The 25947-nt window shown below is 39.9% G+C and overlaps 1 protein-coding gene across 14 annotated transcripts in view; it reads right to left on the reverse strand.

Moving 5' to 3' along the window:
* Wdr49 (WD repeat domain 49) overlaps nt 1-21392 on the reverse strand; it is a 209652-nt gene extending 188260 nt beyond the window's left edge. For 2 of the 14 annotated variants that reach the window (XM_087630743.1, XM_087630736.1), the window contains exons 1-2: nt 21232-21383; nt 20711-20947 (exon numbers count right to left, since the gene is read on the reverse strand). In XM_087630743.1, the coding sequence (XP_087486869.1) occupies nt 20711-20899 (189 nt within the window). In that variant the 5' untranslated portion in view covers nt 20900-20947; nt 21232-21383. 14 annotated transcript variants of the gene reach the window in all.
* Between the last annotated feature and the right edge of the window lie 4555 nt (nt 21393-25947).

A 25947-nucleotide genomic window follows, 5' to 3' on the forward strand; every position in this document is an offset into this window, starting at 1 on the left:
TGCTGCAAGGCAAAAGACAGCATCAATAGGACAAGCAACAACCTCTAGAATAGAAAAAGATTTACCAACTCTACATTTCCAATAGAGAACTAATATCCAGAATATATAAAGAACTTAAAAAACTAGATATGGGGGAACAAAATAATCTTATTAAAAAATGGAGCACAGGTGTATACAGAGAAATCTCAATAAAGGAATGTAAAAAGGCTGAGAAAAATAACAAAATGTTCAACATCTTTAGCAATCAAAGAAATGTAAATCAAAACTGCTTTGAGATTCCATCTTTCATCTGTCAAAATGGCCAAAAAAAAAGGATCAATAACACAAGTCACAGCTCATGTTGGTGGAAGAACAGACTTGGACCACTATGAAAATCAATAAGGTGATGTCACAGAAAGTTAGTAATCTATCTACCTCAAGTCCCAACGTAAATTTCCCTCAACAGATTGAATGGACAATGAAAACATGATATATTTGTACAATGGCATATTACTCAGCTGTTAAAAATGACATCATGAAGTTTGCAGGCAAATGGATAGAACTAGAGTATAATCATCCTAAGTAAGGTAACCCAAATTCCAAAGATAAATATGTTATTATTCACTTACAAGTATATATTAGATGATAAGTAAATGATAACAAAGGTACAACCTTAAATTCAGAGTGGTTAGGTAAAGTGGAACGGTTTAGGAGGGTATAGAGGTATCCCTGGGAGGGGTAAGTAGAATAGGTTTTGCAGTCCAACTGAAAGGGTTTGGGACAGAAAAGGGGATCAGGAGGCACAGGAGATGTGATAAAGAGACTGCAGGGAGAGATGAGGAGAATTGAGGAACCTGTGGTAGGTGGTATGAAAGCTTAATGCAGTGGAAGCCTCCTGGAATCTGTGAAGGTGATACTGAGGGCTCCTAGTAATGGGGATATGGAATTTTAACAGGCCATCCTTGTTGCCAGGTTAGGCTTCTAATGGTGAGGCCAAGTTGCATTCAGTTTAGTTGTTGGCCAAGGTGGTTCTATAGAACTCTCCAAACAACTTAGTCTGTTGCTAAGGAAAAGGGTTCCTATCTGAAAAGTGATAACAGGACCTACTGCCAAGAACAATACGCACACAATTCATTGAACATGGAGAAGTAGAGCAGGTACCTACACAGAGCCCTCACCCCTGTGTTCTAGTCTCTTTGGTGTGGGAAGATACTCTGTAAGCAACAAAAATGAAACATTCAAACATAAACCCAGCTACATAGCCTTTGACTCACAATCTGTTCTTCCTACATAATATGCTGGGGTAATGATGACACAGAACTTATAGGACTAGCCATACAATGTCTGGTTTGACCTAAGTCCCAGTCTACAACAAGAAACTGACAAGAATGAATGAATGAGCATGGGAAACCTTTAGTATTTGTTCCTAAGCAAATGTGAGGTGGAGCTTTGTGAACTGAACAGGGACTGTTCTCAGGCTTCTCTTTCTAGCTATTTTGGAGCTGATAGTTTCATATGTCACTATGGACATGCTAACTTTCGGAACACATGACAAGTGGAACATCAAAATCATAGGAGTTAGCATTCTTTTTATCTATTTTCTTCCTTGTTGTTGTATAGTTATAATAGAGTGTACCCATTCGGCTGTCCACTTAGTACCAAGTTACACAACAAAGGAAACCAAGGGCCAGCATACTCCCTCCTAAATAACAGTATTCTCCATGGCTGCCTCCTCTGCTCCATCCTGACCACAGCACCAGGTTAAGACATTTGTTCCCCAGACACAAAGGCAGTGCCTGCAGGAAAACAACTTTTTCATTCAGATCTACGCCTATCTTGACTTCCATGACTTTTTGTATGATGACATTATTTACAAACATTATCCATACATCTTAACAAGTCAGATGAATCCCCCAAAGACTTCCCTCTGCCAATTTCAATTGCGCCAGCTGTAAAGTATTGGATCTCTTCTCTTTATGACCCTGGTGCTGAGGAGGGGAACCTGCAGAGATGTGCTGATTTTTTTTTTTTTTTGCTTCCATGAAAAATAAGCATTTGATTCCACTGAGGGAGCTGGGGGAAGAAAACTCTGGCCTGCTGATTTTGTTCAGCAGGTAACAATTGATTGTGGCTACTGAATGAACTTTGTACTACATAATAGAGTTACAGATTAAGCTTTTCCTGTTTACTTTCTCACAAGTCTCCATTGAGATGCCTTTAGAAAAGAAAAGCTAATAAAAAAGTGTAATGGGTTTTTCTTATCTTTTTATTCTTCCAGCCTTTCTCTCCTGTGATTTCATCACAGGAGTTTATTTGCTGATTATGCATTGAATCTATGTTAGAAGAGCACAGGGCCTGAATAACCTCAACTTAATGTGCTTGTTTTCTGACTTAAGACTTCATCCTATTTGAACCTAGTTCTATACAGCACCATCTCAAAAGAAAGTTGCCTAGGGCTGGTAGATCCCTGAGACTCAGAGGCAAGCCAGCATGGCACCAGGGAGACCATCAAGAAACAAGTTAGACCATAAAACCTCTACGCACTATGAACTGTTGTAGCTGGTGAAGGATCCAAAGCTGCAGAATCATTCTGACACATGGCAACAACCGAATATCCAAGAGGAGTCCCAGCAAAGACCCACTATTGAACAGAGGGCAGAAGCCTGGGTCATCAAACCAGATCAATGGCTCATTACAATCAGCATTTGAAAGCAAAGCTCTTTGGACAGAAGGGTCTATTGCATGAAAAAAACCACAGCCTCTACTTCAAGAGTTTTTGGATTGGTTTGGTTTTGTGTTACGTTGTTTTGTGGTTTTATTGTCTCTGGGGAAAGATAGCAATGTTGAAGGGTAGATATGGAAAGATGGGGAAATGAGTGGGATTGAGGTACCTGATAAGATATTCATAAAGAATCAATCTTAAAAGGTTTTTTTTTTAAAAATGATATTGACTAAAGAATAACAGCCAAGGTTATGCCTTGACCTCCACATGCATACATATACAATACATGCATACCTGTTCACAAATATGCACCTGCATACACTTGAACATGAAAATACATACACAAATACATGCAAAGAAAAGGAAGAAAAAGGCAGACATCCTGAGACCACAGGACAGACTGCCACATCTGCACACCTGTGCCCACTTCCCTTGTACAAGGGGAAACTGAACATAGCCTCTGGACACAGGGATACAGGAACAGACAGCCGCTGGTATCTGCATTTCTGATCTGCACCCAGGACCGAACTGAAATGGCCAAAGAGCTCCCTGCATCCAAATCCCATGGGGGAGAGAACTGGACCCTCAGAAGTGTGGATACTCCTGAGAAGTCAGAGGAGACTACACTTTGCCCACAGTCCAGACACAAGAGGGAATCACAGAGTGCCAAATGTGCCCGCTGGGTGCAAGGACGTAGGAGCAATCAGGGGCAGGACCCTTTGATTCCTGCCCATGTCTAGAACTGAAAGACAGTCTCCAACACACCTGTTCTCAGAAAAGGCTGAAAGAAAACAGGAAAACAGTTCAACAGGAGTGCTGACACAGAGGCCTACAGCAGGGTCAAGTCACTCTCAGAAACAGCAAGACAAGAAGTCACCAGAGGAAACCCAGTGGCTAGAGGCAAGCAACAGAAACCAAGACTACTTGGCATCATCAGAGCCCATTTCTCCCACCAAAGAAAATAATATGTATCCAAACACACCAGAAAAGCAAGATTTACATTTAAAATCACATTTTTTGATAATGATGGAGGAATTTGAGAAATATATAAAGAACTCCATTAAAGAAATGCAGGAAAACACAAGTGAACAGGTAGAAGCTCTTAGAGAGGAAACGCAAAAATCCCTGAAAGAATTACAGGAAAACACAACCAAACAGGTGAACAAATTGAAAATGGAAGTAGAAACAGTAAAGAAAGCACAAAGGGAGACAACCCTGGATATAGAAAACCTAAGGAATAGACAAGGAGCTGTAGATACAAGCATCACCAACAGAATACCAGAGATAGAAGAGAGAATCTCAAGGGCAGAAAATACCAGAGAAAACATCAACACAACTGTCAAAGATAATGTAAAACGCAAAAAGCTCCTAGCACAAAACATACAGGAAATTCAGGAAACAATGAGAAAATCAAGCCTAAGGATAATAGGTATAGAAGAAAGTGAAGACTCCCAACTTAGAGGGCCAGTAAATATATTCAACAAAATTACAGAAGAAAACTTCCATAACCTAAAGAAAGAAATGCCCATTAACATACAAGAAGCCTACAGAACTCCAAATAAATTGGACCAGAAGAGAAATTCCTCCAGTCACATAATAGTTAAAACACCAAATGCACAAAACAGAGAAAGAATATTAAAAGCAGTAAGGGAAAAATGTCAAGTAACATATAAAGGCAGACCTATCAGAATCACACCAGACTTTTCGCCAGAAACTATGAAAGCCAGAAGATCCTGGACAGATGTCATACAGACCCTAAGAGAACACAAATGCCAGCCCAAGTTACTATATCCAGTAAAACTTTCAATTAACATAGATGGAGAAAACAAGATATTCTATGACAAAATCAAATTTACACAATACCTTGCTACAAATCCAGCCCTACAAAGGATAATAGATGGAAAACTCCAAAACAAGGAGAGAAACTACACCATACAGAAAGCAAAAATATAATTTTCTTGCGATGAAACCAAAAGAGAAACAAACATAATTCCACCTCTAACAAGGAAATAACAGGAAGCAACAATCACTATTCCTTAATATCTCTCAATGGACTCAATTCCCCAATGAAAAGACATAGAATAAGAGACTGGACAGGTAAAGAGGACCCAGCATTTTTCTGCATGCAGGAAACACACCTCAGAGATAAAAACAGAAACTACCTCAGAGTAAATGACTGGAAAACAACTTTCCAAGCAAATGGCCCGAGGAAACAAGCTGAAGTTGCCATCCTAATATCCAATAAAGTTAACTTTCAACCAAAATTCATTAAAAATGATAAGGAAAGACACTTCGTATTCATCAAAAGAAAAATCCACCAAGATGAACTCTCAATCCTAAGCATCTATGCTCCAAATGCAAGGTCACCTACATACATAAAAGAAACCTTACTAAAGCTCAAAGCACACAATGTACCTCACACAATGATAGTAGGAGATTTCAACACCCCACTCTCATCAATGAATGGACAGATCATGGAAACAGAAATTAAACAGAGACATGGAGAAACTAACAGAAGTTATGAACCAAATGGATTTAACAGATATTTATAGAACATTCCATCCTAAATCAAAAGGATATACCTTCTTCTCAGCACCTCACAGAACCTTCTCGAAAACTGAACATATAATTGGTCACAAAACAGGCCTCAACTGATACAGGAAGATAGAAATAATCTGATGTATCTTACATCATCATGCACTAAGACTGGTTTTCAATAACAACAATAATGATTGAAAACCCACATATACCTGGTGTTGAACAATGCTCTACTCAATGACAACTTGGTCAAGGAAGAAATAAAGAAAGAAATTAAAGACTTCTTAGAATTTAACGAAAATGAAGATACAACATTCCCAATTTATGGGACACAATGAAAGTGGTACTAAGAGGAAATCTCATAGCCCTGAGTGCCTGCAAAAAGAAACAGGAGAGAGCATATATCAGCAGCTTGACAGCACACCTAAAAGCTCTAGAACAAAAGGAAATAAATAAACCCGAGAGGAGTAGAAGACAGGAAATAATCAAACTCAGGGCTGAAATCAACCAAGTAGAAATGAAAAGGACTATACAAAGAATTAACAAAACCAGGAGCTGGTTCTTTGAGAAAATCAACAAGATAGATAAACCCTCAGCCAGATTAGCCAGAGGTCACAAAGAGTGTATCCAAATTAAGAAAATCAGAGATGAAAAGGGAGACATAACAACAGAATCTGAAGAAATTATAAAATCATCAGATCCTACTACAAAACTGGAAAATCTGGAGGAAATGAACAATTTTCTAGACAGATACTAGGTACCGAAGTTAAATCAGGAACAAATAAACAATCTAAACGACCCTGCAACTCCTAAAGAAATAGAAGCAGTTATTAAAAGTCTGCCAACCAAAATGAGCCCAGGACCAGACAGGTTTAGTGCAGAATTCTATCAGACCTTCATAGAAGACTTCATACCAATATTATCCAAACTATTCCACAAAATTGAAACAGATGGATCACTACCGAATTCCTTCTATGAAGCCACAATTACTCTTATACCTAAACCACACAAAGACCCAACAAAGAAAGAGAACTTCAGACAAAATTCCCTTATGAATATTGACGCAAAAATACTCAATAAAATTCTCACAAACTGAGTCCAAGAACACATCAAAATGATCATCCATCATGATCAAGTAGGCTTCATCCCAGGGATGCAATAATGGCTTAATATACGAAAAGTAATCAGTGTAATCCTCCATATAAACAAACTCAAAGATAAGAACCACATGATCATTTCATTAGATGCTGAGAAAGCATTTGACAAAATTCAACACCCCTTCATGATAAAAGTACTGGAAAGATCAGGAATTCAAGGCCCATATCTAAACGTAGTAAAAGCAATATATAGCAAACCAGTAGCTAAGACCAAACTAAATGGAGAGAAACCTGAAACAATCCCACTAAAATCAGGGACTAGACAAGGCTGCGCACTCTCCCTACTTATTCAATATAGTATTCGAAGTCCTAGCCAGAGCAATCAGACAACAAAAGGAGATCAAGTGGATACAAATTGGAAGGCAAGAAGTCAAAATATCACTATTTGCAGATGATATGATATTGTACTTAAGTGACTCCAAAAGTTCCACCAGAGAACTACTTAACCTGATAAACAACTTCAGCAAAGTGTCGGGGTATAAAATTAACTCAAACAAATCAGTAGCTTTCCTCTACTCAAAGGATAAACAGACTGGGAAAGAAATTAGAGAAATGACACCCTTCATAACAGTCCCAAATAATATAAAATATCTTGGTGTGACTTTAACCAAACAAGTGGACGATCTGTATGACAAGAACTTCAAGTCTTTGAAGAAAGAAATTGAGGAGGATCTCAGAAGATGGAAATATCTTCCATGTTCATGGATTGGTAGGAAAGATGGCCATTTTGACAAAAGCAATCTACAGATTGAACTCAATCCCCATTAAAATTCCTACTCAATTCTTTATACAGATAGAAAAAGCAATTTGCAAATTCATTTGGAATAACAAAAAACCCAGGAGAGCAAAAACTTTACTCAACAATAAAAGAAATCCTGGGGGAAATCACCATCCCTGACTTCAAGCAGTATTACAGAGAAATAGTCATAAAAACTGCATGGTATTGGTACAGAAACAGGCAGATAGATCAGTGGAACAGAATTGAAGACCCAGAAATGAACCCACACATCTGTGGTCACTTGATCTTTGACAAAGGAATTAAAACCAACCAAGGGAAGAAAGATAGCATTTTCAACAAATGGTGCTGGTTCAACTGGAGGTCAGCCTGTAGAAGAATGCAATCAATCCATTCTTATCACTCTGTACAAAGATTTAGTCCAAGTGGATCAAGTACCTCCACATCAAACCAGATATGCTCAAACTAATAGAAGAAAAAGTGGGGAACAGTCTCAAACACATGGGCACTGGGGAAAATTTCCTGAACAAAACACCAATGGCTTATGCTCTAAGGTCAAGAATCGACAAATGGGACCTCATAAAACTGCAAAGCTTCTGTAAGGCAAAATACACTGTCATTAGGGCAAAATGGCAACCAACAGATTGGGAAAAGATCTTTACCAACCCTACATCTGATAGAGGGCTAATATCCAAAATGTACAAAGAACTCAAGAAGTTAGACTCCAGAGAGCCAAATAACCCTATTAAAAAATGGAGTACAGAGCTAAACAAAACATTCTCAGCTGCGGATTATTGAATGGCCAAAATGCACCTAAAGAAATGTTCAACATCCTTAGTCATCAGGAAAATGCAAATCAAAACAACCCTGAGATTCCACCTCACACCAGTCAGAATGGCAAAGATAAAAAACTCATGTGACAGCAGATGCTGGCGAGGATGTGGAGAAAGAGGAACACTCCCCCATTCTTGGTGGGATTGCAAACTGGTACAACCACTCTGGAAATCAGTCTGGAGGTTCCTCCGAAAATTGGACATTCCACTACCTGAGGATCCAGCTATACCTCTCCTGGGCATATACCCAAAAGATTCTCCAACATACAACAAGGACCCATGCTCCACTATGTTCATAGCAGCTTTATTTATAATAGTCAGAAGCTGAAATGCACCCAGATGCCCTTCAACAGAGGAATGGATACAGAAAATGTGGTACATCTACACAATGGAGTAGCTGTATCGGTACAGCTATCAAAAACAATGACTTCATGAAATTCATAGGCAAATGGAATGAACTAGAAAATATCCCAAGTGAGGTATCTCAATCAGAGAAAAACACACTTGGTATGCACTCATTGACAAGTGGATATTAGCCAAAAAAGCTCGAATTACCCAAGATGCAATCCACAGACCACAGGACGCTCAAGAAGAATGACAAAATGTGGATGGTCCCACTCCTTCTTAAAAGGGGAAAAATATCCATAGGAGGGGATATGGAAGCAATGTTTAGAGCAGTGACTCAAGGAACGGCCATTGTGAGCCTGTCTGACATGTGGCCCATATATATAAAGCCACCAAAACTAAATAAGATTGATGAAGTTAAAAAATGCATGCTGAAAGGGACTGGATATAGATCTCTCCTGAGAGACACATCCAGAGCATGTCCAATACAGAGGTGATGCTAGCAGCAAACCAATGAACTGAGAACAGGACCTCCTTGGGGGGAATTAGAGGAAATATTGAAAGAGTGGAAGGACCTTGCAACCCCATAAGAACAACAATGCCAACCAACCAGAGCTTCCAGGGACTAATCCACTACTGAAAGACTATACATGGAGTGACCCAGGGCTCCAACTCTATATGTAGCAGAGAATAGACTTGTTGGGGCTCCAGTGGAAGTGGAAGCCCTTGGTCTAGCCAAGGTTGGGCCCCCAGTGCAGGTGGGGGACAGTAAGGGGCATGTATGGAGGGAATACCCATATGGTGGTGGGGGACAGGGGCTTATGGACAGGAAACTAGGAAGGGGAATAACATTTGAAATGTATGTAAAGAAATATATCTAATAAATATTTTTTAAAAAAAGAAAAGGAAGAAAAACTAAAGATACAGCAGGGCATAGGCAAATGTTAGACAACAATAGGTTGTGCAGAGCCAATCCTGGACCAGAATGAATGAGCCAGGGACTGAAGGAAACATGGCTACTCATAGAAGCAATTCAGAACTCAACCCGGAGAGCCAGGAATGCTGAATAAAATGTAGCTCCACATCAAACAGAAAAGGGATCCGCCATAAGCTGAGATGGAACTTTCTGTCACACTATGAATTATAGAATCTGAAAGGAAAAGAAGTGCCTGGATACCTTGCAGCCACGTCTCAAAAGAATCTCAACATACATAGAGCCTCTGTTGGGCTTTTCAAAGAAATCTCATTTCCCCTCGGCCATAATCTCCACCTCCCATCATTCCTATAGAACCAGCAGCCATAGCCAGTCTCTGTTATACAATGTCTGACTTTTGAAGTTCCAAAGAAAATGTAAAATATGGTTGACATCAAAATAATATAAGCATCCATAGAGTGTTTCATTTCTCTAAAAATTTCAAGCTCTGCAGAAAAGTTGGAGCGAAGGCACTTTACAGTTCTATGAGTAATCCTAGCTCCACTCTCTTCTGGCTGATGTGTGGCCATTTGACACCATCAGTGGAAAGAAAATGAAACTATATGTTCCCCTTTAATCCTTCAACCCTGTCCACTTCTTTGTTCCAACAAAGATCAAGGCATCAATTAAAACCATTTGTCTGCAAATAGAATGTAAGATAAGAGAAAATGATGCCATTATACTCTCTGTGAAGACTTGCTCTTACAACTCTCATTTCCTACCGCAAATGAAAAGAATAGAGGAAAATAATGGCAAATGTCATTTGGAAGCTGAATTTCCTTTAAATAAGATGAGTTAGAATCAAGACAATGTGAAATGCTATGTGGTTCTCTCTCTGCTGATCAAATGTGTAAAGCATAATGTTCATTGAGAACTTTTCCTGTGAGGCAAGCACTGCTCTAAGTACTTTACCCTAACTCGTTAAAACAAATCCCCCATTTCTCCATGTTAGCAGTAAAGAAAACTGAGGCAGAGGATTAATAGTTTGCATACACTGTATGTGTCAAAGCTGCTCAGCTGGTCTGACTTGCAGATCTCAAACACAGTGATAATTATATCTTGTCTATACTATTGGATAATAGGCATCATGTTTCACTTCATAAATGATATTACTACAACTAAATAGTATGTATAGGATTTTTACTTATAGATTAATTAAATATTTAATGGTCATTCATAGACAGTCTCTCTCTCTCTCTCGGGGTGTGTGTGTGTGTGTGTTTGTGTGTGTGTGTGTGTGTGTGTGTGTGTGTGTGTGTGTGTGTTAAATTTTCAGGTGCTTACACCGCATGTGCACCTGCATGTGGAGACCAGAGATTAACATTCATTGTCTCCCTCAATTGCTCTCACTTTACTTTTTAATACAAGGTCTCTTTCTGAACCTGAAGCTTACATATTCAGCTGGACTGGTCATGGGGCCCTGCCTCCTGCTCCCCAGTACTGGAATTACAGGTGATGGCCACCGTGCCCCATTTTTCTGTAGGTTCTGGGGATCAAACTCATGTCCTCATGCATATGAGTCTCCCTAGACTCCCAGTACTGATAAAAAAACCCAAATTTTTATATGTTTTTTGCATGTCATTTTCATCCATCCATCCATCCATCCATCCATCCATTCATTCATTCATACATACATACATCTATTTATTTTTCTATCTATGTGTGTGCATGTGGGTGGCATGTACCACAGTACACCTGGGGAGGTCAGAAAACAACATTGTGGTCAACTGGAATTGTATATATACAACTTTCCATGATTCAGGTCTCTATGATTCTCCAGGCAAGTGCCTTTACTTGTTAAACTGTCTTGCTGGCTTTCTCTTTGTGTTTGTTTGTTTGTTCGTTTTTGCTCTGTATGGGTTTGCTTTTTGCTTTGTTTTGTTTTGTTTTGTCTTGCTTGACACAGGGACCTTACTCTATGGCCCACGTCAAAAGCTCTTGTGTGTGTTCTCTGCACCCAAATCCCGTGGGAGGGAGAGCTAAACCTTCAGAGAGGCAGACAAGCCTGGGAAACCAGAAGAGACTGCTCCCTGCACACACATCTCGGACGCCAGAGGAAAAAGCCAAAGACCATCTGGAACCCTGGTGCACTGAAGCTCCCGGAAGGGGCGGCACAGGTCTTCCTGGTTGCTGCCGCTGCAGCGAGCCCCTGGGCAGCACCCCACGAGCGAACCTGAGCCTCGGGACCACAGGTAAGACCAAATTTTCTGCTGCAAGAAAGCTGCCTGGTGAACTCAAGACACAGGCCCACAGGAACAGCTGAAGACCTGTAGAGAGGAAAAACTACACGCCCGAAAGCAGAACACACTGTCCCCATAACTGACTGAAAGAGAGGAAAACAGGTCTACAGCACTCCTGACACACAGGCTTATAGGTCAGTCTAGCCACTGTCAGAAATAGCAGAACAAAGTAACACTAGAGATAATCCGATGGCGAGAGGCAAGCGCAGGAACCCAAGCAACAGAAACCAAGACTGCATGCCATCATCGGAGCCCAATTCTCCCACCAAAACAAACATGGAATATCCAAACACACCAGAAAAGCAAGATCTAGTTTCAAAATCATATTTGATCATGATGCTGGAGGACTTCAAGAAAGACATGAACACACTTAGGGAAACACAGGAAATCATTAATAAACAAGTAGAAGCCTACAGAGAGGAATGGCAAAAATCCCTGAAAGAATTCCAGGAAAACACAATCAAACAGATGAAGGAATTAAAAATGAAAATAGAAGCAATCAAGAAAGAACACATGGAAACAACCCTGGATATAGAAAACCAAAAGAAGAGACAAGGAGCTGTAGATACAAGCTTCACCAACAGAATACAAGAGATGGAAGAGAGAATCTCAGGAGCAGAAGATTCCATAGAAATCATTGACTCAACTGTCAAAGATAATGTAAAGCGGAAAAAGCTACTGGTCCAAAACATACAGGAAATCCAGGACTCAATGAGAAGATCAAACCTAAGGATAATAGGTATAGAAGAGAGTGAAGACTCCCAGCTCAAAGGACCAGTAAATATCTTCAAAAAAATCATAGAGGAAAACTTCCCTAACCTAAAAAAAGAGATACCCATAGGCATACAAGAAGCCTACAGAACTCCAAATAGATTGGACCAGAAAAGAAACACCTCCCGTCACATAATTGTCAAAACACCAAACGCACAAAATAAAGAAAGAATATTAAAAGCAGTAAGGGAAAAAGGTCAAGTAACATATAAAGGGAGACCTATCAGAATCACACCAGACTTCTCGCCAGAAACTATGAAGGCCAGAAGATCCTGGACTGATGTCATACAGACCCTAAGAGAACACAAATGCCAGCCCAGGTTACTGTATCCAGCAAAACTCTCAATTAACATTGATGGAGAAACCAAGATATTCCATGACAAAACCAAATTTACACAATATCTTTCTACAAATCCAGCACTACAAAGGATAATAAATGGTAAAGCCCAACATAAGGAGGCAAGCTATACCCTAGAAGAAGCAAGAAACTAATCGTCTTGGCAACAAAACAAAGAGAATGAAAGCACACAAACATAACCTCACATCCAAATATGAATATAAAGGGAAACAATAATCACTATTCCTTAATATCTCTCAATATCAATGGCCTCAACTCCCCAATAAAAAGACATAGATTAACAAACTGGATACGCAACGAGGACCCTGCATTCTGCTGCCTACAGGAAACACACCTCAGAGACAAAGACAGACACTACCTCAGAGTGAAAGGCTGGAAAACAACTTTCCAAGCAAATGGTCAGAAGAAGCAAGCTGGAGTAGCCATTCTAATATCAAATAAAATCAATTTCCAACTAAAAGTCATCAAAAAAGATAAGGAAGGACACTTCATATTCATCAAAGGAAAAATCCACCAAGATGAACTCTCAATCCTAAATATCTATGCCCCAAATACAAGGGTACCTACATATGTAAAAGAAACCTTACTAAAGCTCAAAACACACATTGCACCTCACACAATAATAGTGGGAGATTTCAACACCCCACTCTCATCAATGGACAGATCATGGAAACAGAAATTAAACAGTGATGTCGACAGACTAAGAGAAGTCATGAGCCAAATGGACTTAACGGATATTTATAGAACATTCTATCCTAAAGCAAAAGGATATACCTTCTTCTCAGCTCCTCATGGTACTTTCTCCAAAATTGACCATATAATTGGTCAAAAAACGGGCCTCAACAGGTACAGAAAGATAGAAATAATCCCATGCGTGCTATCGGACCACCACGGCCTAAAACTGGTCTTCAATAACAATAAGGGAAGAATGCCCACATATACGTGGAAATTGAACAATGCTCTACTCAATGATAACCTGGTCAAGGAAGAAATAAAGAAAGAAATTAAAAACTTTTTAGAATTTAATGAAAATGAAGGTACAACATACCCAAACTTATGGGACACAATGAAAGCTGTGCTAAGAGGAAAACTCATAGCGCTGAGTGCCTGCAGAAAGAAACAGGAAAGAGCATATGTCAGCAGCTTGACAGCACACCTAAAAGCTCTAGAACAAAAAGAAGCAAATACACCCAGGAGGAGTAGAAGGCAGGAAATAATCAAACTCAGAGCTGAAATCAACCAAGTAGAAACAAAAAGGACCATAGAAAGAATCAACAGGACCAAAAGTTGGTTCTTTGAGAAAATCAACAAGATAGATAAACCCTTAGCCAGACTAACGAGAGGACACAGAGAGTGCGTCCAAATTAACAAAATCAGAAATGAAAAGGGAGACATAACTACAGATTCAGAGGAAATTCAAAAAATCATCAGATCCTACTACAAAAACCTATATTCAAAAAAACTGGAAAATCTGCAAGAAATGGACAATTTCCTAGACAGATACCAGGTATCAAAGTTAAATCAGGAACAGATAAACCAGTTAAACAACCCCATAACTCCTAAGGAAATAGAAGCAGTCATTAAAGGTCTCCCAACCAAAAAGAGCCCAGGTCCAGATGAGTTTAGTGCAGAATTCTATCAAACCTTCATAGAAGACCTCATACCAATATTATCCAAACTATTCCACAAAATTGAAACAGATGGAGCCCTACCGAATTCCTTCTACGAATCTACAATTACTCTTATACCTAAACCACACAAAGACACAACAAAGAAAGAGAACTTCAGACCAATTTCCCTTATGAATATCGACGCAAAAATACTCAATAAAATTCTGGCAAACCGAATTCAAGAGCACATCAAAACAATCATCCACCATGATCAAGTAGGCTTCATCCCAGGCATGCAGGGATGGTTTAATATACGGAAAACCATCAACGTGATCCATTATATAAACAAACTGAAAGAACAGAACCACATGATCATTTCATTAGATGCTGAGAAAGCATTTGACAAAATTCAACACCCCTTCATGATAAAAGTCCTGGAAAGAATAGGAATTCAAGGCCCATACCTAAACATAGTAAAAGCCATATACAGCAAACCAGTTGCTAACATTAAACTAAATGGAGAGAAACTTGAAGCAATCCCACTAAAATCAGGGACTAGACAAGGCTGCCCACTCTCTCCCTACTTATTCAATATAGTTCTTGAAGTTCTAGCCAGAGCAATCAGACAACAAAAGGAGATCAAAGGGATACAGATCGGAAAAGAAGAGGTCAAAATATCACTATGTGCAGATGATATGATAGTATATTTAAGTGATCCCAAAAGTTCCACCAGAGAACTACTAAAGCTGATAAACAACTTCAGCAAAGTGGCTGGGTATAAAATTAACTCAAATAAATCAGTTGCCTTCCTCTATACAAAAGAGAAACAAGCCGAGAAAGAAATTAGGGAAACGACACCCTTCATAATAGACCCAAATAATATAAAGTACCTCGGTGTGACTTTAACCAAGCAAGTAAAAGATCTGTACAATAAGAACTTCAAGACACTGAAGAAAGAAATTGAAGAAGACCTCAGAAGATGGAAAGATCTCCCATGCTCATGGATTGGCAGGATTAATATAGTAAAAATGGCCATTTTACCAAAAGCAATCTACAGATTCAATGCAATCCCCATCAAAATACCAATCCAATTCTTCAAAGAGTTAGACAGAACAATTTGCAAATTCATCTGGAATAACAAAAAACCCAGGATAGCTAAAGCTATCCTCAACAATAAAAGGACTTCAGGGGGAATCACTATCCCTGAACTCAAGCAGTATTACAGAGCAATAGTGGTAAAAACTGCATGGTATTGGTACAGAGACAGACAGATAGACCAATGGAATAGAATTGAAGACCCAGAAATGAACCCACACACCTATGGTCACTTGATTTTTGACAAAGGAGCCAAAACCATCCAATGGAAAAAAGATAGCATTTTCAGCAAATGGTGCTGGTTCAACTGGAGGGCAACATGTAGAAGAATGCAGATCGATCCATGCTTATCACCCTGTACAAAGCTTAAGTCGAAGTGGATCAAGGACCTCCACATCAAACCAGACACACTCAAACTAATAGAAGAAAAACTAGGGAAGCATCTGGAACACATGGGCACTGGAAAAAATTTCCTGAACAAAACACCAATGGCTTATGCTCTAAGATCAAGAATTGACAAATGGGATCTCATAAAACTGCAAAGCTTCTGTAAGGCAAAGGACACTGTGGTTAGGACAAAACGGCAACCAACAGATTGGGAAAAGATCTTTACCAACCCTACAACAGATAGAGGCCTTATATCCAAAATATACAAAGAACTCAAGAAGTTAGACCGCAGGGAAACAAATAACCCTATTAAAAAGTGGGGTTCAGAGCTAAACAAAGAATTCACAGCTGAGGAATGCCGAATGGCTGAGAAACACCTAAAGAAATGTTCAACATCTTTAGTCATAAGGGAAATGCAAATCAAAACAACCCTGAGATTTCACCTCACACCAGTGCGATTGGCTAAGATCAAAAACTCAGGTGACAGCAGATGCTGGCGAGGTTGTGGAGAAAGAGGAACACTCCTCCATTGTTGGTGGGATTGCAGACTGGTAAAACCATTCTGGAAATCAGTCTGGAGGTTCCTCAGAAAATTGGACATTGAACTGCCTGAGGATCCAGCTATACCTCTCTTGGGCATATACCCAAAAGATGCCTCAACATATAAAAGAGACACGTGCTCCACTATGTTCATCGCAGCCTTATTTATAATAGCCAGAAAATGGAAAGAACCCAGATGCCCTTCAACAGAGGAATGGATACAGAAAATATGGTACATCTACACAATGGAATACTACTCAGCTATCAAAAACAATGACTTTATGAAATTCGTAGGCAAATGGTTGGAACTGGAAAATATCATCCTGAGTGAACTAACCCAATCACAGAAAGACATACATGGTATGCACTCATTGATAAGTGGCTATTAGCCCAAATGCTTGAATTACCCTAGATCCCTAGAACAAACGAAACTCAAGACGGATGATCAAAATGTGAATGCTTCACTCCTTCTTTAAATGAGGAAAAAGAATACCCTTGGCAGGGAAGGGAGAGGCAAAGATTAAAACAGAGACTGAAGGAACACCCATTCAGAGCCTGTCCCACATTTGGCCCATACATATACAGCCACCCAATTGGACTAGATGGATGAAGCAAAGAAGTGCAGACCGACAGGAGCCGGATGTAGATCGCTCCTGAGAGACACAGCCAGAATACAGCAAATACAGAGGCAAATGCCAGCAGCAAACCACTGAACTGAGAATAGGTCCCCTATTGAAGGAATCAGAGAAAGAACTGGAAGAGCTTGAAGGGGCTCGAGACCCCAAAAGTACAACAATGCCAAGCAACCAGAGCTTCCAGGGACTAAGCCACTACCTAAAGACTATACATGGACTGACCCTGGACTCTGACCCCATAGGTAGCAATGAATATCCTAGTAAGAGCACCAGTGGAAGGGGAAGCCCTGGGTCCTGCTAAGACTGAACCCCCAGTGAACTAGTCTATGGGGGGAGGGCGGCAATGGTGGGAGGGTTGGGAGGGGAACACCCATAAGGAAGGGGAGGGGGGAGGGGGATGTTTGCCCGGAAACCGGGAAAGGGAATAACACTCGAAATGTATATAAGAAATACTCAAGTTAATAAAAAAATAAATAAATAAATAAATAAAAAAAAAGCTCTTGTGTAAGTAAACCCCCAGGACAACCGGAAACTAATTTTTTTTTTAGCTTTCTTTTTTTTTTTTTATTAACTTGAGTATTTCTTATATACATTTCGAGTGTTATTCCCTTTCCCGGTTTCCGGGCAAACATCCCCCTCCCAACTCTCCCCTTCCTTATGGGTGTTCCCCTCCCCATCCTCCCCCATTGCCGCCCTCCCCCCAACAGTCTAGTTCACTGGGGGTTCAGTCTTAGCAGGACCCAGGGCAGAAGCTAATTTTTAATGTGCTTCTTTTTTAATTTTCCCTGTAGTACAGGTGACCTAGCCAAAGTTCTTGAAGATAGCAGACAAATGGTCTCCTCTAAGTATTATCTCCAATCTCATTTTTTATTGATCCATTGCCTGTTTTTAAGGAGCTGGATCTTGGTTAATGCCTGGCAGCTCTTCAGTTTCAGATACGCAGTCTTTACACAAGCAAAACATAGTATAGAATAAATGAATCTGTTTCCAGAGCCTGATGTTTCTCCCATGAGGGCACTTCACATGGCAGCCTTTAGAGTGCTGTGCTGAAGGAATGCCTGGGAGCATGTCTCTCTGTGGTACACGGACCTACCGCTGTGACAGACGGGATGGACTCCATCAAAGCCATCTTATATGTCGCCTTCTCTACATTTCCCCTTATCTGCTCCTGATAAGCCCTTCCTGCGCATCAGGTATCATATGGTTCCATACTGTCTGCTCAGCATGCAAAAGATGCATGCACTTCCAGTCTTTTCCTGAAACTACACCTGCATCTCTCAATTTTAAAGGAAAACTGTCATAGATTCCTGATGTTTGTGAAATTTTGGAGTTTCGTTCTCTCCTGTTTTCCAGTCTCTGAGTTTTAGTTTTTGTTTTTGTTTTTGTTTTTATTCATCGTGCAATTCCAAAACAAGTTGTCAGCCTTTTGAAAATTTAACATTACACAAAAAAAGCACTCAAACTTCCCTTAAATGTTGCAGTTTGGTTTTGGTTCACTCACGACTATCCTGTGTTTCAAATGGTTCCCTAGCATTCAGTAGCAGTTTCATTAACACATCTACTTTATAACACCTTAACTCCTGTACAGACGCCATTATTCAAATTGTTTGTGTTCTCAGCACCAGAACAAAACTGCCACATTTCAGTTTATTCTGGCGCCAAAGCTGTCATAATCTGCTGTTATATTTTCTTGATTGTCGTCAAATTGTCAAAATGTTTGCAGCGACTATCAAAACATGCTGAATTCATCCAGGGCAGTGGGTATGAGACACACTGGAATCTTTCAGAGAAATCGGGTTAGATGAATAGCAAATATAGAAAGCTTAAAAGAATGAAATGCAGTGTGACTGGTGTTAATAAATATGAAAGATTTTGTTAACACAGAAATGATTGATACTCATTTGTAGATTCTGAATTGTTATACAAAGAAGTGTCAAGTAGGTTTTTACCAGTAAATGGTTTTGTTAAGCAAATTTTTTAAAATTTTCTTCTCTCTCTCTCTCTCTCTCTCTCTCTCTCTCTCTCTCTCTCTCTCTCTCTGTGTGTTTGTGTTCTCATAGAAGTTAGAGGCATCAATCTTTTTAGAGCTAGAGTTTCAGGTAGGATTTGAAGTGCCTATTAGGTACCTGAACTCAGGTGCTGGGGTAAAGCTTTACAAAGCACTCTTTACTGAAGAACCAACTCTAGCTACCACATCTATTTTTTATTTTGTGGTAGCTAAAGGTTAAAATGTGTGCCAATTATAGTTCAGTATAATTGCTAGATTTCATGTTTTATTAATTTTAAGATTAAATTCCAAAACATTATATGTCTGCTGTAATTAATACAGACACTCCAAGCATCCCCTGGAAGAGCTCGTGGAGCCCTGAGATCCCATCTTAGGAAGTATAATGAAGCAGAAAGGATAGAGGTTTATGTCTGTCTAAAGTCCATGGCACTGAACGGTGCTCTTCCTGCATGCATTTGAAGCTTAAATTTCACTTTGAAGTATGTTACTCATTTTATATAGTAGCACAATTGCAAGTTAATTATGTAAGGTAAGGAGAGGGAAATTGACCAGTTGTGATTTTCCTGTGGAATGTAAACAAAACCCTCAAGTTTCCCTTTGACTTGCCTTCGTCCAGGGGAAAAGAAGAGGCAGGAGAGGTGGGCCACTTGTAGGGCTATAGGACCCCACAGTGCCCGTGTCATCTTTTAAAGGGGGCATGTCATTCAGATGGAGGAAGAAATTAATTTTCACAAACTGGGCTCATATAATTGTGTTTTCCTAGTTCTACTTTTTTCTCAAGTGCAAGAACAGTGATTTACCAGGGGATTATTTTAGTCATCTGGCTTTTCTCATTCATAAGTTTAACTTTCTGATAAAAAAAAATACTAATTTCTAAAAAGTGCAATAATAAATTGTACCTTTTGTACAATTGTAGTGGTGATAATTTTATGTAATAGCTTCAAATTAATTTATAATGTTTGTTTCAGAGAAATGAATTGAAAGAGAATGGTACTAAGTATTTGATGTTAACCTTGAGCCATAATGTTTCAGGTCCTTGATTTGACTGTTAAACTGTATTGAAGTATGTGGCTCTCTCTCTGTGTGTGTGTGTGTGTGTGTGTGTGTGTGTAGATAAACATGTATTTCTACAAGTCTGTGGAGGCCATAGAGCATTCTCTCTTTTTTTTTGTGATGTTCATTTCAGTTGATAGGTTACAATGAGACAAAAACTATTTTATAGCTGGACCTCCATACTTGCTCAGCTTGTAAGTTTCGTTATCCCCTTTCCCTGTTTCCCATCCATAAACTCCTTATCCTATCCCCCCTCCCGCTTCTAAGAGGGTTTTCCCCTGCCCACCCACTCACCCCATCCTGCCTTTCCCTGCCCTTACATTCCCCTACAATGGGGTATCGAGCCATGGCAGGACCAAGGGATGCTCCTCCCATTGATGCCCAACAAGGCCATCTTCTGTTACATATGCAGCCATACATTATTCTTCAGGGGGCTTCCACCATGTATTTTGAGACAGGGGTTGTTACTGGTACTGGCTGACTCACTGACTATGCTGCCAGGCTGCCTAGTGAGCCCCAGAGATCTCCTTATCTCTACTTTCTCAGCACTGCACTGAGATTTTTCACTCGGGTGCCAGGGATCAAACTCAGTTCTTCCTACTGATATGTCTGATACTTTGTTAACTGAACCATCTCTCAGACATTATATTATGGTATATTTCATCAAAAGTATGTATTCATGTCCTTTGAGAACAGCCCAAATCTTCTGGTCAGTAAGCCTAACACTTACCTCAAAGACCTGCTGTATCTTCACAAAATCCTCCACACTGAGCTTGTTCTCAACGAGGTCTGTACCATAGTGTTCACTTGCAGTCTTCACTTCTGTGTTCTCAAGGTGTGCTGACTCTGACTGGGACGCCATGTTCAAACCAAGTGCAACATCAGGGTAGCTCCTAATAACTTCACCCCTCTTCAGCATGCTTCAACACTCTGTGTTTGTTTTTCTTGTTGTTGCTTCAATATATGCCTTTGAAATGGAGTCCAACTTAGAATACAATTTAAAATGAAATTTCCAACCCTATAATTAGGAGGCAAAACCATTGAGCCAAGGTAGGAAAATGATAGTACCTTTACTTACTTTAAACCATAGTTTGTTTTCAAGACCTCCAGCTCGGCTGCTCATACTGTTTTCCTTGGACTGATTAGAACCGTGTGTATCAGTCTTTCCCCACTCCATACAGACAAGGAAACCCCTTGCGGTCCACATTTAATTGAGTTAGAAAGCATCCTTTTCTAAGCTCTTTGACTGACCTTTACTGCTTTCATCCTTTTCAGCTGCAGTTTTTCATCTGTGGGTGTTCATGACACAGGTGCACAGCTTCAAAGTCCCTCTCACTCAGTGAAGTTCTTGCAACCAAAGGCCACTTACCCAGCAATATGGAGTGGTTTGTTTTCTCTGTCCTGGTGCTTTTGTGTGTTTCCTGGCAACCAATATCAAGCCAGCTGACTTTCCCTTTCCCACCCCGTGCCTAGCCAGTGACTAAACTGAAGGTTTGAATGTTTAATGTAATTTCTGTTAGGTTTTAGAAAAATAGTGCATTCTCCTGATTTTTTATTAAGGCAGGTCCCCCATTATTTAAAGACAACCTTGACAAATATATTTTCTATGAGGCATGGCTATATGATTGGCCAAAGGAAAGAGACTGACATTCAAGAATTTTATACTTTTCACTCACATATTACTTTTATTTAATTTATTTAATAAAACTTTTCTCTATATTTTCTTTGTCATCAGTAACTTGTGCATATTGTAAGGATAACTCTGGTTTCAATTCACTAAAACTCTAAGGAAAAGCAAAACAAATATCATTACCTGATAAACACTTTACGGCGTTGATATACTTCCCTGTGCCTTCCCCAGTTCCATTAGAAAACATGAAAAGGAGGAGTTGGGGAGCAGTAACTGGTGGTTATGTTATCCTATTTTTGTTATTGTTTGTTTATTGTTTTGGTATTTTTTTATTTTGCTGTCATGTTCTGTTTTCAAGGAACTACACCTGGAAATTTCCATTCCTTCTTTTAACCAGACTCCGTACAACTTGAACAAGCATACAACAGCATGATGTCCATTCTATATGTGAAAAGATAGTAAGATGCAGAACACAGAACAGTGGCTCCCAAGCATAAGCCCTTGTGTTTCAGAGGTTTATTTTGCGTTTGACGTTCACCTTCTTGAAATGAAGACCTGGCAGGAGGCCTTCTCTGGGGTCTGACTCAGCTCTGAGGGTCTATCAGTTCCATAGTGCAGGGCGAGATACAGTCAACCATTTCTACAGCACAGAGGAAGTTTCTGCAAGTATTTCTGTGGCAACTGAGAAAAAATTACAATTTCACTCATATTTTCACCATTCTTTCCATTTTTGAATATATATATATATTCAAAATCCATAAGAATTGTTTGGGTTTAGTGATTGACTTTGTGATGCTTCCAGTTTAATGGAGTGGTACTCTCTCTCTCTCTCTCTCTCTCTCTCTCTCTCTCTCTCTCTACCACTCACTCTCTCTCTATCACTCTCTCTCTATCTCTCTCTATCACTCACTCTATCACTCTCTCTCTGTCTCTCTCTCTGTGTCTCTCTCTCTGCCTCTCTCTCTCTCTCTCTCTCTCTCTCTCTCTCTCTCTCTCTCTCTCTCTCTCTCTCTCCAAGCCAATATAATTCCTTGCTGCTTACGGTGTGGTGCACAGAAAGACTCTGAAGTCATAGACCCAGAGGAAAGGATGGCATTACAGATTATAGACAGTGTGTGTTAACGATGCAGAAAAGCAGATGGATGTATTTACAAGTTTATTTTGTCCTTGTGTGTTTGTGAATGCTTTTGTTTGTGTGTGGGCACATGTATGTGTGTACATGTGGAAGTAGAAACAATTCCAGTGTCCATCATCAAACACCATCCACTTATTCTTTGTCTTTTTATTCAGATAAGTTTTCACTGAGTTGCTCCTCTCAGATGGGCTAGGTGAGCTGAGTAGCAAGACCCAGTGATATTTCTACTTTCTGTATCCACTTATCCAGGACTGGAGTTATAAGCCTGTGCCACCATGCCCAGCTTTGCATGTAGTTCAGAGAATCAAACTCAAGTTCTTGGGCTGGTAAAGCAAGCACTTTCCCAATCGAATTTTCCCCTAGTCCAAAACATTTACCTTGTCTGGATTAGGCTTTCTTACAAATTAGGAAAAAACAGTTTTAAGATTCTTGTCATGAATGGCACTAAGCTATCTCAAATGTGAATGCCTACCATAATTTGTCTTTCTACAATTTTAGAGGGTGAGTTAATAATAGTTTATATCAGCTAGACCATGAGTGTTCTGAAAACTATTTTATAATGATATTCTGCAGAGCTTGGCTTTGTTCGGTAACAGGTACTAATGAGAGAGAGAGGAGAGGTAATAGAGAGCAAAAAATCTGTGTAGCTTCACCAGAAAAGGCAGGTACCCCACTGGCCTGATAATGCCAAATTCTCTAATTATCCTAAGACCAGTAAGCTGCCTGGCCTACTTAGCTTTCATAAAGATGCACCTCTAAACGTGTTCATTAGTAAGACAATAATGTGCAATGAGCAACCAATTCTCTTAGAAACTAGTCAATACACACAGTTGTCTTTTTGGAAAATGATGAGAGCAGAAATCATTCTTGATGGTACAGTCTTAAATGGCTCTATGTGTCTGTCCTATGGGTAATTTTTAGGTTACATTTCTATAATGCTATAAAATCCATAACCAAACATTGTACTGCTAAATTTGACCTCCTTCACCATTTGCTGGTAAAAGTACAATTCTTTAAGGAACACCAGGATGATATCTATGTGCTCAGTGTTGACATTTAGCTAAGGCAAGGGGTTTAAAAAATAAATACTGGCTTACTTCTCCTGTGAATCTTCATCTGTTTAATAGAGCATCTGGTACCTAAGGACCAAATGGACTAGCACGTCTACTTGTCTTTGCCTTGTTTGAAATCTTGGGACTTAATGACTTTTCCCACTAAGTACACACCCTCTGTATAACCTTATCCGTATACTCCAGTCCACATTCAAACCCCTTCATTTTTTCCTTCCTGTAATTACTCTGCAGTGTGGCTAATACAGAGCTTCTTCATTCCTCTAGTTTCCTCACCCATTGTCGCCTTTCTCTTTGACCTGGAGTCACCTCTAACTTTCTTTACCCTCACCTAGGCTTCTCTTCCCACATCCTCATTGGAAATTATCTCAAGTTGAAGCTGTTGCTTCACTGGGCCTGAAGCAGAGGAAGTTAACGCCACATTATCTTCTTGTCCCACAACTTATGCTTTCCCAACGTGACCCCACTGTCCAAATAGTTTAACAGAAGCTTCCTCCAAGAGTCCATGGTAACACATATGGTCAACTTCAGCAACTTTTTAATCCTTGGGTAAATATTAGTTTCTTCACTCTGGGTCTTCCAAGTACTATTGATTGCTCTGCTCATTTTTATTCATTAACCATAATAGTGGTTTCTTTGACTATATCATAACATAGCTATCTGTGTCTCTCTTTCCTACTATCATAACACCTGGAAAACAAGACTTTACCTCAGGAATGCTGGTGACCTTACATTGCCCTTCAAAAGTTGCTCATCAACCTCACAACAGCACAGTGATGTGTGTGCATTCTTAGATCAGCAGGAGCCAGAGCAACATTACCTATGAGTTAATAATCAGCAAGGGGTTCTGTGCAGATATGGCACTGAGTCAGGAAAAGAGACATAATCTGATCAAAAGAGAAACAATACTTGAGATTTAGTGCTTTTGATGGTTCGTCTAGACTATCAGCTTGGCAGAATTTAGACATCCTTTAAAAACCTCAAAATATCCAAGAAACAATTCACAGACTATACGAAGCTCAAGAAGAAGGAAGACCAAAATGTGGATGCTTCAGTCCTTCTTAGAAGGGAGAACAAAATACTCACAAGAGGAAATGCAGAGACAACAAGTGGAGCAGAGACTGAAGGAAAGGTCATCCAGAGATGGATCTACCTGGGCATCCATCCCATATGCAGCCACCAAATCCAGTCACTATTGCTGATGCCAAGAAGTACTTGCTGACAGGAGCCTGATACAGATGTCTCCTGAGAGGCTCTGCCAGAGCCTTACCAATACAGATGAGGATGCTTGCAGCTAACCATAAGTCTGTTAACAAGGACCTCAGTGGAAGAGTTAGAGAAAGGACTGAAGGAACTGAAGGGGTTTGCAACCCCATAGGAAGAACAACAATATCAACCAACCAGACCCTACCAGAGCTCCCAGGGAGTAAATCACCAAGCAATGAGTACATATGGAGGGACCCATGCCTCCAGCTGCATATGAGGCAGAGGATGCCATTGTCTGGCATTAATAGGAGGAGAAGCCCTTGGTCCTGTTTCCCTTGTGTAGGGGAATGCCAGGGCATTGAGGTAGGAGTGGGTGGGAGTGGGAGCATCTTCATAGAAGCAGGGGGAGGGGAAGGGAGAGGAGAAAAGGGCATAATATTTGAAATGTAAATACATAAAATATCCAATAAAAAATAACTTCTGGAAAAAAATTGTGGAACACTCCCAGAAAGGATTAGTTGAAGGCTAAGCTTGATGCTATCCCTGCAAGATATTTAATATTTTATCTTTTTTTCATCACAAGTCTCACCTCAAACTGCATACCATGCGTGGACCAGTGCAGTGATTCTAAGAACAGTACATAGATTATTCATTCACTTCTCCTGCAAGCCCAATTCTATGAGCCCTCCAACTGCCACCAGGTTTTAGTGAAGAAACTGAGTCATACACAGTTATGAGTCATGTAACAAAGGAGCCTCAGGGCTGGAGGGAAGCCAAAGTTAGACCTTTTAGTGTACTTCCTCCTACAAATCTCTAGAGAGAATAACCTGCTAAAAGCCACAATAAATTCCAATCCAATTTAGGAGGTAAGAGGTTCAAAATGTAAGGGAACCTGAAAGTAGATACTAGGCAATAAAGTAAAGGTG

This window comes from Rattus norvegicus, chromosome 2 (assembly GCF_021556685.1).
Source record: "Rattus norvegicus strain SHRSP/BbbUtx chromosome 2, alternate assembly SHRSP_T2T, whole genome shotgun sequence".
Taxonomy (NCBI): domain Eukaryota; kingdom Metazoa; phylum Chordata; class Mammalia; order Rodentia; family Muridae; genus Rattus; species Rattus norvegicus.